General features: G+C 42.9%; 1 protein-coding gene across 4 annotated transcripts in view; it reads right to left on the bottom strand.

Annotated features, from left to right (window-relative positions):
• Nucleotides 1-14,586, bottom strand: part of TEDC1 (tubulin epsilon and delta complex 1) — a 69,854-nt gene that overhangs the window by 9,506 nt on the left and 45,762 nt on the right. For all 4 annotated transcript variants that reach the window (XM_080602087.1, XM_080602088.1, XM_080602089.1 and 1 more), the window contains one exon: nt 10,242-10,454. In XM_080602087.1, the coding sequence (XP_080458213.1) occupies nt 10,242-10,454 (213 nt within the window). The remainder of the gene's footprint in view (nt 1-10,241; nt 10,455-14,586) is intronic.

Genomic DNA, 14,586 nt, shown 5'->3' with positions numbered 1-14,586 from the left:
GGGTTGTAAAGCTGAGCTACAGCAACTGACAGAATATGTAATTATACAAGCAGCTGCATTCCAAATTTTGCCCGGATTTGCAATTTCCTGCAATTAGAGAGGAATGTATACATCTCCATCTTATGCATTTTAAGCAAGACACTCACTATTCAAATGTTAGCTCCCAGGCACACCTATTGTCATTTCAAAACAAAACGACAGGGAAGCCACAGAGAGGCAATACACCTACTTTATCTAGCAAGAGAAGGCCGGCTTTTAACTGGGGGAGGAGTTCTCTGAGGAGAAACTAAAAATATAACGCTAATATCAGAAATGCACATAGCTGCAGCCAACGAGAACAGCTACAGAAGTCTGGCCAGGCACCGCTGCTGTGTGCTTATTTTGTTATACTCTGAATACTGCCAAGCACCTCATAAGCCTTCAGGGTGGGATCCACACTGTTCTCCAGTGGAAAGCTTTAAGGCAGTGAGGAAGAACGGTAACAAAGATTTAAGAGCTCATTAGAGCACCAGAGTGAGATCATTTCGTACAGAGGAGAAACCTGACCTCACACGGATGCATACCACATTTCTGTCGTTGTTCCTGAAAGAAAAGGATACAGGATTAAGAAAACAGGAAAGGAACGACAGTAAGATTTTCCAGTGTCTTTACGAGAAAATGCAAAGTAAACCTGCAAATACCAGCGCAAAACACAGAAGTGCAGGACTGATAAAGAGCACTGCCTGTTTGCTGAGCCCATGAATACCTATCGCAGAGGAAAAGGGAAAGGGAAATTAATCCTCCTAGGCCCAAAAGCAACCAAACTCTGTGGCTGCTGCGAACTGTGCCCAAGGACTGCGTGGGCTGCAGTGGGGCGGGATTGTTAAAGGACACGCCAGAGGCGAGCAGAAAGGCAGCTACTGCTGAAAACCTCCAGATACACACCTCTCACCACAACGCTACAAAAAAGTTTACTGCCTTACAGATATTTTTGAAATCTCAGTTTTAGCATGAGCAGTTTGCTTTCCCAGTGTTTAGCTTTTGAGAACTGAACTCAAAAAGGAAAAAAACAGAAGGGGAACAAAAACATAATGGGATTATTTGGAGCGACGCTGTTGGCAGAACCAGCCAGGAACAAATCCCAAAACAGTAGCTGGACTTCAGAGAAATCAGCAACTTCTGCATCACCTCTGTGCTGCTAAAAAGATCCCAGCATGAGAAGAAGAGACAAAGCATGGGCACAAACATAACACAAGACTGCCAAAATCACCGTGCTCTAGAGCCAGAGAGCATCTAAACCTCTTCAGCTATTTCTTGAGATGGTGTGTAAGCCCACCAGAAGGTGGGCATCCCACCAGCCACTACAGACCCACTGCTCTTGGGAAGGTGGGAGAGCTCCAGGCAGGAGCAATCTTGCATATTCTTTACCAGTGATTACAGGGAGATGCAGTTCAGGCTTGTGAAAATCCCATACGGCACACAACTCCCAAAACGCAAGGGGAACGAGAGATAATGCAAAAGGAACAAGAGATAAACACCTATTTCATTCTACTAATTATAATAACCAAAAAAAATCCAGTCTAATGGACCAGTCTTTTATAATGAATGAGTCTTTTATAATGCACTTCTTTTTAATTTGTTTCATCTTTACACGTTAAATCTTTGAATTCATCTAAAGAATCACCCAAATTAATGTTGTAGCATGCACATCCTGAAAATACAGAAAAAGCACAGAACGTCAGCTTCGGTCTGTTAGATTAGATTTAGGCACTTGCAAGAAGACTGCAGCGCTACTTTGAAAAAGACACTGACAACGACAAATTACTAAAGAAGGCGGCAGACAAGTATTGCTTCATGTAATAAATTGCTCACTTATTTTTCAATTTGTTCTTCCAAATTTTTATCTTGGGCAGCAGAGACAAACAGTGACGCTGTGAGATACCATCTCAGATCTAAGTGACACGCAGCGGCTCGGAGGGCCCCACTTCATTGTAAGCACAGCTCTATCACTCCACGCTACGTGAAAGTAGCCACTTCAGAAACCAAAGTGCTGCTTGTGACTAGCACTTCTCTATATTATCCTGCTCTGGGACGACAGGATGTGAAACTGAAAAGTCAAGCAATATAGCACCTGCATATACAGCCCAGAAAAGGAACGTTTATACAAAGCACTCCTAAAATAGACTGATGAGAGTAAGGTATTATCACCTGGTAATTCAGATTTTCAGAAAATGGTCGGTCTTATGGAAAAAAAACTACAAGGAAAATGAAAAAATAAGGGATTTCTGTAAACCAGTAAAATTTCGGTTAGTTCCATTTCAGTTTCATTGCACCCTTGCCACCTCTGAGAGCTTTGAATGACTGCTGCAGAACATCCAACAGCACCCAGCCCTGTGGCTCTCTCTCTGCTTTTTGGAGAACCAGGAGCTGTGCATCGGCCAGAGGTCCCTGCAGCAACCCAGCCCGAACATAGCAATAGCATGAGGCAAATGAACAGTAACCCTCAGGTGGAAATTTGTCAAAATAAAACATTTTCAGAGTTTCAATGAAAAAGCAGACGTTTCTGAAAGCCATGACTCTAAAAATTCATCCAGTGAAAGCAGTTTCTCTGACAGTTTTGGTGGTGAATTAGCAGCTGTAGCGGATGCTAGGCTGCCTGAATGGCCATCGCGGCTCTGGCAGAAGTGAAAGGCTGAGCCCACAGTGAGCCTGCAAAGGGAAAAATCACATAGCTCTCATGGTTTTGAGAGAGCCGATAAGATGAAGAGTTAAAAGTTGTGAGTTCTGAGCTCAGAAGTGTACTGGAGCCTTATTTAGATGCATTTCTGTCTGGGAAGAAGAGATCTGACAATATTAAATTACGGATTTACTTTTATGTCAGTTCTTCTACAAGCACAAGGGACAAAGAATCAGAAATGAGTCAGATACTTTTTTCTCTTATGATCAAGCACCCTCGATTTCAGGGCAGACAGCTGAGAGGACAAGGCCAATGTTTTAAGCAAATGGAAAACCTTGGAGTTAAGCTTTGAGTGCATGAATACAAACAGTCTCTTTCCCACAAGCACCAAGCTCCTATCAGCTCACCCCAAAACCAAGCAGTACTGTGGAATACGCACAATGCTTGCAGCTCCTGCTGGCAGAGGAAGAACTCACCCCAACAGTCAGCCCTGTGCTGTAAAAAGCAAGCCAGATACCCTCCAGAAGTTACTATCCCAAAAAATACACTTGCAAAGGTTCAGTAAAGCTCACTAATAGTGTTTCAGGTAGAACCGCTCTAAAACACAGCAGCCGTCTGTGGTGTTTAACACAGTCTCTGTCTGCAGGCATGTCCCCGTGATGCTGCCCTTGTGGAAGAAGACGTACGTCCCAGGGGCCCACCACTTGCAAGACAGCCTTGGCTCCAGAAATCCAGCAGCTCTGTGGTCACAGGTGCCTCAAATTCCCACCCACCAGCCTCCACGCTTTTTTGTCCATGTTTTATGTGCAAACATAACTGTGAAAACATAAGTATACACTTATTTCTCTAAAAATGCACTAAAACATTTACAGTGGCTACAAAACGTGTTTTCTCATTGGATTTTTTTTTTTTTTTTTACAGTTTATTGTTAAATAAAGCTCATCTAAAATTTATTGGAGTATAATTCTTCAGCTGCATTTACTACATTTCATTGCCTTGGTCTGCATCCAGTATCTTGGCAAATAACGCAAGTAAAATATTAACACTGGTTATCGATTATGCCTTAACCGATCCTGTCACCTGAGCAAACATTCTACATTTTGGCAACGAAAGGAAAAACTGCATCTTCTGGGAAGCAAGAAAAAACATACTCCATCCACACTTAGTTCAAACCCTGGAGTTGTGCGCACAAAACAGGAGACAGCACTCTAGTTTTTGATGTTTCTCTCTTCCCTATGGAGCTGGAGTCTTTTAGAATACATAAGCCCCATGAAAAATGTCAGGCTGGATAATTTATTTTCAGTTACAGTTTTTGTGTGTTTGAAATCAGTTTGCTGATTTAGCAACTGGTAGATAGAGTCTCTCTCACAGTTCAGCACTCATTCAGCAATCTGCAGAGCAAGTTACATCTGCAAACAAAGAATATTTATCTTTTTCATCTGTTTGTATGCTGCAAGCTTAGCATTGACTATTCAAGTCCGACCAACCTGCTGAAGTCCTCAGAAGTGAGCAAGGTTCTTCCAAAAACCTCCCAGCTCTGCTCATCTGCAGTAACTTTCCACGTGCTTTTACATGCTAGACTTACGCCAGGCTAACTAGGGGCTGCAGGTCTAGTGCAAACATTAGATCCGGCTGTTAAGAGGAGAAATGATGCACAGAGATGGCTTCGTTCCTCCCTCCAACAGCAGGAAGAGCAAGCTGCCCTCCAGGAGCAATCACCTGGGCCTTCACCACAGCCTCCATGGGCACCTACCAAAAACAAGCAGCCTCTCCCAATGTGAATACTGATAAAAAGCTGACAAACCAACACAACAAAAAAAAAGTGAACATGAACATCTTACTTCCTACTGCTTATAGCGGGTCCATGCTTTCTAATAACCTAAATCTGTTAATACTGTGGCAGTTCCATCAGCAGCAAAGGTAATCCTACATCTAACTGAACACAAACTACACATAAAAGCCATTAGCCTTGTCCCTCCTTGCCATCCTCCCGTCCATGTCCTCCACTGCTCCCTCCGACGGATGTTTCTGTTGATCTCCCTGGGTTTCCCCTCCCTACCCGGGCATCTGGGCCCAGCCAACCATGCACTTCCAAAAGCTGCTCTTGTGGCCCTGCTAGTTCTTCAATTTCCTTTTGCATGAAAAGCTCCACTGACAGCTGCTCGGTGCTCCAGATGGAGGTTTTCAAATACAAAGTGGAACACAGAAATACTGGGACCAGGGCAGTGAACACGCCGACTGCAGAAACACGCTGATGCTCCGAACTATTCCCCACCACTCCTCCTCCTCCCACACCCCAGACCGCCTGGATAATTAACTGCTCACTGCACTAATATCTTCATATTAACACAGAGCCTGGAGAACTAGAACAAACAGTAGAAAATGAAATATGAACAATTTGCCTTATAAAAAAGTTTGTGTAGGCAGCTCAAATCCCACTGCTGCCCCTGGGCACCACTAACACAGGGCAGAAAGTGGTATTGCGTATTTCCCTCACCCCCACCATACGTGCCTTGATTTTCACACAGGTTAGCAGTCTGGCCAGACAGCAGCTGCTCAGGTACCCACAGCTCCTCCTGTGACATCTCTGCTCTCCGTGGGCTAAGCACACCAGTACGGGCACCGCTGTTTCTGGAGAGGACTTGGATGCAGAGGGAGCACGTTCCAGCTCAGATTAATGGTTCAAACTCTTTCCCGGACATGCTTCACAGATGCACACATGAGCAAGTGCCATCCCATCGTATCACCAGCTGAAAGGAGTCTGGCTTGTTTTTAAACCCGAGAGAACACAGATCCCAAGTTACCATATCCCAATCTTCAACAAAAGCTCAGTAACGGGTGAGCGTTTACGTGATTAAAACTGAAGAGATCGTCATTTGGAGTCAAATAATCTGCATCCCAGCTGACGGATGCCGGATGTTTAATGCAGCCTGAAATCAAGCTCCCCCTCAAAGAGAGGAGTAGATAATAAATATTTAGAAAGGGGAAGAAAAAAAAACAACCGACTAAAAGATCTGTTTTGAAATTAGGAGATTTCATCTTTCGAAATGAGGAATTTCATATTTCATTTAAATTTGTTTCAAAGCAGAGAAACCTTTTTAAAGTTTAACCATTTCACTCAACTTTTTGATCTTCTACTAATCACCATATCGTCACTGAAGAAAAACTGATTGCTTACCTAGGACTGAATGGGAAAGAACAGAGATAAGAATAAGAAAGCCCCATATTCAGATCACACCTCTGCCAGTACAGGTATGTCATATGCTGCTTCTCCTCCAAGATACCAAACACATTACTGCCTGCAGATGGATATCAGTTAAAATGTCATATTAATCAGGGTTTCACAAATCACCCAAATCCCACAGCAACATTCAGTTATCTTCAATGTCACTGAAAGGGGAAATGGTTTCAGGGTCATTCCAAGCACATAACCAAAAAAAAAGCTGCGGGCAGGGAGAAAAACAAAACCTTCCTAGGGAAAATAGCCTATTTAATTTTTAAAAGATTAAAGATTGATAGCTTCCACTACTAGAATCACGGTGTACAAAATATCAATCTTGCAAAAAATAGATACATTGCCCTGATACCATATTCTGAATAATAAACAGTTACGTTTAGCGCTGCAAGCCACGCATCATGGCATAGCATTGACATTATCACACTTGATTGATTTACGACTAGGTAGAGGTATTTCGATAAATCAAAGGTTCAGGTTTCAATCCTAATCCAGTCTTATAGCAGGTCCAACTCCTCTCCATCCATCCCTAACAAGTATTTGTGTAACCTGGTTTGTATAGGGCTTAAGGATGGATACCGCACAGCTCGCCAGGTAACATGCTCCAACGTTTCTCTGCCTTGGGCATTGGGAATTTTTTCCCTAGTACGTAATGAGAATCTGTGTTGTAATTTAAGCATGTTCTTGTCCCATTCACAGAGGGCATGGGGGGAAAAAATAAATCTTTTCTCCACAGAAACTTCTTCATATTTTGATATTGATTCATATCTCACCTTGGTCTTTCCATCTTTAACATAAAGACCCTCAAAAACCTGTATGTTCCACACTTAAGACAATCGTCACTTTTCTCTTTTGGACTCTCCCCACTTGGTCTTCCCTGAAAAACTGGATATAAAGTAAGAACAATTGTACCTTGTTTCATCAAAGCTCTTTGTAACCCAGCACCCTGTCTCCAACAGCGTTGAACAGCAACTAGCTAGGGGAGAAGTTTAGGACTAGACAAACATAACAATACTGGAAGACACAACTTCCTAAAATCTAACGGTTCGTAGCTGACGTACTTCCCTGACTAGAGAACATTTTTCGTATTTATCACTAACAATGAATTTTTTCCTTCGTGAATTTATCCAGTCGTTCCCTTTTGGTTCGCTCATGAGAACAGAGGGGCAGCAGCAGAACAGCACAATTGCTTCCACCTGCTCTGGTGCGATACACCCCTGTTCACTGCCTCCCCTTCAGTGCAAGGAGCCCTAGCCTAGCCAAATCTAGCCAAATGTTCCTTGCACAGAAACCCTTTCACACTTGGTCATCACCCCTTCCCATCCCTGGGCCTTTTCAGTTCAACCACACCTCTCTTTCAGCTCAGACGGCAACCAGAACTGCACGCAGCATTCCAGGAACGGATTGGAATATTTTAAGTTTCTCTTTCTTCTGCTTTCCTTATGATTCTTAGGATTCAATTTGCTATTTTCACCACTGACATTTCCGCAGAACTATCGTTATAACCCCAAGAGCTCATTCACATGCCACGACAGCCAGATCACATAAACACACATATAAAAATTACGATTTCCCCTTTAGATGCATTTTTGTCACGTTTATCTCCCATCCGATTTTTATCTGACATTTTACCGCTTCATTACTCAGTACCACGAGGGCCCTTGGCGATCCTTCCCTGTCGTCCTTCACATGTGCTCCCAGTGATTTACTCTCATCTCCCAGCTCGAGCATCTTGCTCGTCACCTCCTTTCCCAGACCATGCACACGGAGCAGCACAGGCTCACAAGGTCCCACTGGAAACTGCCTCTGCAGACTGATCAGACGCCTCCTCTCTGCTGGTTGCTCAAGGGTTAAGAGGAAAGACATTCACACGAGCAGTTTATTCTTGCTGAGAATCTGAATTTATCAAATGTCATTTGAAAATGCAGTAAACGACGTCAATCCAACCTCCTTTGCCCACGTGCTCCCTGGTCCCTTCAAGAGCTCCAACAGCTTTTAGATTCATGACTTCTCTCCTCAAAAACCATGCTGACTCTTCCCCAGAACATCACATTTAATCGCACGCCCTCAATCCTGCTCTTCAGAGCAGTTTCCACTCAATTGCCTGGCACAGACAGCCGGTGTACTGGTAACAACGGACGTAATTACCCTGTAGATTATCACGGTTTTCATGAAGTCAAATGCAGTGGGCACAACAGCTGTAAGAAACTGTACTGTCCCTCATATGGGCACGATTGTGAGAAAGAAGGTAATTTCCAGATGTCTCAGTGTTGCAAGATAGAAAGATAGAGATAATGACCGCTTTAACAACTGCAATAGCTTCTGCTTGACTGAAAAAAGAACATCAAAGGTAAGATTTGATAAGCTTATTTCTCCAGGGAGGAGACTAAAGGGGGCACAACTGACAGAGGAGCCTGCATTCAGCAAGCATCCTGACTTCAGGAGGGGGGAAAACAGAAGACAACACGTAAACAGCTTCATCGATAAGAGGAAGGGTTGATATAAGGAGAATTGATATAGAGACATCTGACCTCCAGGCTTTCCAAAATGCTGCCACGTAGCATTATGAAACGATTCTGTTCCTGGGCATGTAGAAGCAGAGGCACTTGTGATAAACCATCCTCTTAACAACCTAGCAAGATACACCCCATTTGGTTCCCACAGTGAGTGTCACTCAAATGACACTCACTGAATCTCAGGAACGCTGGAACTTGACTGGCCAAATCCAATCAAAGCATCACAGTACAATGGAGAATTCATCAGTTAACCTTCTTGGACTTAATTTTCCAATTTAAGCATAAAAAGTTTGTGTGGTTATTACATAATATTTAACAGCACATGTATTGTTATATATAACAGGAGTCAGAGTGTATCTTGCTTTGAAAATCACATATTGGAAACTTTACCTTTAGAATTCAAAGTCTGAGACATCCTGCAACATTCATCTCCACTTTGCCACACAAACAACTAAATAGGACCACACTAGGAACCTGCCTGGGTCTAGTACCCCATCACTGACAGTAACTGACAACTGCCTATAGATGACTACAAGACCGAAGCAAATATGTGTATATCCTTCTTCAGAATATTCCCCAGCCTGCTACGATTTGTATTCTGCAGCTTCCTAAGCTTGTACTTCACATTTGTATATTTGATAGGTTTTGATGCATTTCTTCTTTCAAGAATGTGTCGTCCAACAGATTTTGAACCCATGTACATTGTTTGTATCCCCAGTGCCCTGTGGGAAGAATTCCCCACAGCGAGTGAAGCCGCAGCTCCTTTTACTTGTCTCTATCCAACTGATCCCAATTAGTTCCCTCTTACAGGGGAAGAGAGGGATCAGCTCCTTCTCCATGCACTTTTCCCACACAAGACCCTGACCTTCTTGAGCGAACACCTCCTGATCTGACAACCCGCTACTTTTCTTTGTCAGCTGATCTGTAATCCCATCTACCTATGCTTCAATCTAAAAATTAAAAAAAAATAACTCTTGAGTTAATACAGATACAAAACAATGACAGTTTAGTTACTGTTCTATCTGACCCAACTGTTCCTTTCGCTTTTCCATCCACTGGTTTCATGGATTCTCTAGCACCCTTCCTTCCTCTTTGTGCCTGAAAAAAGTTACTAGTTTTTATGCCTGCATCTCCATCAGATCTCCTCCTCATTCCAGCTTGTTAATATTCAGGTTCACCTACATCTACATTAACTGGTGCTTCCCAGTGCCCCCCATCCCACCCCTCTGCCAGCAAATACCACGTACACTTCCTTCGTATCACCTACTTTCCTCCGCAGCAAGCCTCCCACAGTCAGTCTGTTCTTGCACCAAATCTTGTACTCAGTTCCTTCTCTCACTTCACAGGTTTCAAACCCTTCTTATTCCTTCCCCCATCAGACATTTCAAAGACTACTAACTCAGTGAAAGATGACAAGCTCTGGCCTCTCCCATCCTCCTTTCCCTCTGAACACCTACCGCTTAATTTTCTCACTATAACCATTACTGACGCTTTCAACTTCTGCCTCTGTCCCCTCCAGGGGCTGCCATGATTTCCTCCTCTTCTCTTCTCCTTCTGTCCTCTGTAACCTCTATCCTTTGATGCCATCCTTTCCAAATGCAAGAACACTTACCTTGTTTCAGCACGCTGCCTCTCTGGGACAGATGCCTACTTTGTGTTTGAAAGAGCACCTGGCATGCTGTGGGCATAAACTGACAACTTATTGTAGATCTGCAGCAAGGCTGACACAGAGCAGCAACAGGGAGGCTGCCCTGGGATGGAGTGCAGCAAGAGAGCTGATAAAAATAGGATCTGAAAAGTCATTAACGATCACAAACACCACCTGAAACCTTACCTTCTCCTCCCATGCCGACCTTCGGTGAGTTACAAGCTCGTGTAGCTGGTCGCGGAGAGCCATCAGATCTCTGGATAATTTGTTGATTTGCCCAGTCAGACTGCCAGCCCAGGGGCAGCACGAGGTCGCCTTTGGCAGCCTGCTTTTCTCTATGTGAGTGTCCTGTAGCTTGCACGTATTTCCCTCTTCAGCCATATTATCTAACACAGTTTCCTAAAGGGAAAACAATAAAAGTTACTTTTCAGCAGGAGCTAAAATGCCCCCCCCCCCCCAGTAATCTACAGCTAGGAATTTACTGCTGCCATCTCAGGATACGGTTGCTCCACAATTTCACAGCTATTTTAAGAGAACCTCCTTAGTTCAATCTAATGTACTTGTAAGTTAACAGAAAACTTATGTTGCTAACCCAGCTTATTTTAGAAAGCACTGCATGCTGTGAGCTACTCTCCACTGCTATTACTAAGGCATAAAGTAACACTTCGGGAACAGAGATCATCAATACTGCAGTAGTTCCAGATACACCCTTTCCTCTCAAACTCTGACGTTGGATGCGCTTCTGTGGCCTTCTGTAACAAAGCAATGACCAGGACAGAGAAAAGTGCTCACACTGCTCGGGACAGTCCCATTAACTACGTAGCACAGTAAGCTGCAGCACCCGTGGGCCCGCCTGTGTCCGTGTACAGCTCCAAGCCGATGAACCCCAAGAGATCTCTGCTCCAGGCTGGGCAGGAACATTGCTAGCTCTGTTTGACCCTGGCCATCTAACTGGTTCTACCATCACTTCCGCAGCTGAATTCAGAAATGGCAACCCTTATTTGAAATACTCAAAAATAATGTAAGTTCGGAGTCCTTGAAATACATGCACCTGCACAATATAGCACACAAATTACAAATACAGTCCTCAGGCCATGACAGGATAACTAAAGGACCCAAGCCTCACCACTCAGAATTAAACACTTATTTCCATTTTGTTACCAAGACAACATCAAATAGGAGAGGTCATAATCTCTTTTAAGGACATTATTAGCATTCAAAATTATCTTTCAAAAGTGGAGAAGTGACCTAAAAACAGTAAGAGGAAATTCAGCAGTTGAGCAGCATGGTCAACATGTGAGCAAGGGAAAAACAAATGCATAATTACTGACTCAGCAGCAATACTGCTGAAAGAGATATCAAAAATCAGACAGAAGTCACTAACATAATTCTGATAAAGCTAAGTACCATTTCAGAGAGTATAATCATGAATCTTTGTGATAGAAGTGCTGACCGCAATACTGATGTACAGGTGAGGTGCACGGAGTTAAACACAGACAAACACGACAGAAAAACCCATCTGGGAGCAGCAACCACCACCCAAATTTGAAGGAATGGCCCACAAAGAGACATTATGAAAACCAATTTTGTTTAGCCTAGAAACTAACAGCCTTCACTTTATATAAGGTTGTTGTAAAGAGGATGGGATTTTTCCCTGCAGGCAGATTCAAAACTTTGGCTTAATCCAGAGCAAGGGGGTTCTGGGCTGATATGAGAAAACTTTGCAATATAGCTAAGAATGGCAAAAGACACCCTGCAAAACCTCCTTTCTAAGAGAGCATCAGCACTGCAAATTATCCCCAACTGGACTGGAGGAGCAGCCTGTGATAACGCAGGTGTGTTCTGGACACTGGCAGCCTAACAAAGTGCACAGCAATAACACTAAACTTGTTTTTTCTCCTCTCTTTAATTTGAAATTCATTTAATGGCAGAATTTTAAAGTAAAATTACTGCAGTCGCTCCAGTTGCTGTAGTTAAGTCATACTCTGGCCTAAGACAACTGTTTTGTCTTGCTTTAAATGTTACATTTAAGAGCCAACATACTCGCCCTTTTAAGTGAGGGTGCTGTGCCACAGCCCATCAGTGGAAGCAGCAGCTGAAGGCTCCCCACACAAAGTCACGGGGTGGTAATGAAGTCCCTTGCTGCCTTCATGGAATCTGTTTCATCTCCTTCTGCCTGACTCTTTGCATCCAGCGTAGCACATGCGACTGCACAGAAGAAAACGAATAGCAAAACAGCAAAGAATACGAAGAAAGAAAATGCAGAAAATAGGGGAAAGCAGGAGGGAAGGTCATCAGGACAGCAATGGAGAGCAGAGCCATACCCTAATTCAGGGATGAGCTGAGCATAATGCAGAGCCACACATCCCCATGTGCATTCGAAGTCATCTTTTCTACACACATTTACACCAGAAAACAGCAAACTAAAATATAATTGAAGCTTTCAGAAAATTTTATTAATGGGGACTGATCATGAATTCTTGGTGGCTGAAATTATTTATGATCTCCCGGGGCTGACTGCAGTGCATTAACTTAAAAGCAAATTGCTCCACTTCCTAAAATGAGGAGGTAAGGAAGGGGCTGTGCTTTCAAGCAGCAGGAAACTCATGATCTCATACTTCATGCTGAGCATAGCAGCAGGTACATTTGAGGTTAAAAATGAAAACCCAGTCCTCCCTTTTCTATTTTACCTCAAATTTTCTTAAGTTCTCCATTTCTGCTCCGCATCTGAAGTTGAAACCCTTACATTCCACCCCCCCCCCCCCCCCCCAAAAAAAAAAAAATCTTTCTTTTCTGGGATGTAAAAAACTGGTTCTATTGGTTCTATATGTTTTGGTAACAACTAAAAGCAACTAATTTCAGACTTTAAAGTTAGTGAGAAAATACCATTAACAGCAGGCTTCAGATAACTGGCTAGCATCTATATTTAGCAGTAATGTCTGGTTTATCAAATCCAGAAAAGTTGTGGTGTTTCTTTTTTTAAATAATAACGTTTATTTCATCTGACAACCCAGAACTAAGACAGTATGGAAGAAAAATTCTCTTGACAGCTTGCTGCACTTGTTTAAAAAAAAGAGAACCAAGCATGAAAAGATGTGGAGATACTAAGTAGTTGTTTTCCTACAGAACCATGCAACTTTAGCTGCTGAATCAGGCAAAGATAAGTCTGAGAGACATACCAATTTCAGAGCAATAGCTGGTAGATCCCTATTAAGACTTGGGAGCCAAGCCAGGCATTAAGCCAGGCACTTTCCATTTGCAAATGCTGAAGGATGAGTTAATAGTTTGTGGGCAGATCTTTCAGAACTCATTTGAAATTACCAATCCCCTACCACATGCCAGAGTTCATCCACACCCAGGTAGAGCGAGGCTGGATTTCCCCAAATTGTAAAGGCACATAAAAATCAAGGCATGGGGTAAAGGGAATGGAAACACTCTTCCTAAAAATAACTTGTAATTTTACGTCCAGTGAACACTTTATATAAAGATTAAGAGTAAGGAACGTGACCAATGCATCTAGATTCAGACATACAGGGAAGGCTGCAGAGCAGACAATGCCCATCAGTACTAAAAGGTTCAGTAATCAGAGTAAGGAAGCTGTATCAGGAACGTGTTACACACGTTCCCCACAGCCACCAGGAAGACCTGACAATAATTCTGCAAGAATCATCCCCTCCATCAGACCAGCAATACGACGTATGGATAAAATGGAAAGAGAAAACTACTGTATCCCCAAAGAACATCTCATTCCCATACACCATATGGGAAACACAACCGTCACCAACAAAAAACACAACTTGGCCATCCAGCCTGTTGAATGTCTTGTTCAACCACCGCTTCAACTCTTATTTAATAGAGATGTACTGGTCAAGTTTTTTGCAAGTATTTATTTAGGACTTAACTCCATGAAGCAGGTGAGCACCAACAACCGCAGTACTTCCCACACTGTTCAACATGTCAGAGGCAAATATTTCTATGAGTACACCAAAATGCCATAGCACTTGCACCTACTGTTTGACTGTATGTCTTTGGAGACAGGCTTATTCTAGTGCTGATGCTTTCCAAACACCTATAAGATGGTAGATGAGTAAGTCAAAAACCATCACGTAACTAACGGCAGTTCGATTGACTCTATGCTGGAAGAATTCAAGACAGGTCAGACAATATTACACTCCTCTGCCCGGCTTTTAGTGTAGAACAACGCATGTGGGCAATTAATAGTCAGCTCACTGATTCTCAGGATTTTGTAAACTCATACAGCTAATGCAGTGCTCTAAAGAATTATTTTCTGCAACTGTAAATGGGTAAAAGTTGTAGAGAGAAGTGAGATGGATGCTACCGTTTACACTCACTTGAGAAATCATAGGATGCACAGAGAAAGGCTTATTGATTTTCTTATGATCATTCAGCACAGTTCAAGGGGAAATTGGCAATTTCAACACACTATTTGGCTGGGAAAAAATGAAGTTGTTTTCAATATCAGTTGCTTGCAAATTTAGTTGTTCTGAAGTCTGCAATAAAGCTTAGAGTC

The sequence above is a fragment of the Anser brachyrhynchus genome (genome assembly GCF_964034855.1).
Source record: "Anser brachyrhynchus genome assembly, chromosome: 8".
In the NCBI taxonomy this organism is placed as follows: Eukaryota; Metazoa; Chordata; class Aves; order Anseriformes; family Anatidae; genus Anser; species Anser brachyrhynchus.
The sequence above is the reverse complement of the archived record's forward strand: the minus strand, read 5'-3'. Positions and strand labels throughout refer to the sequence as shown.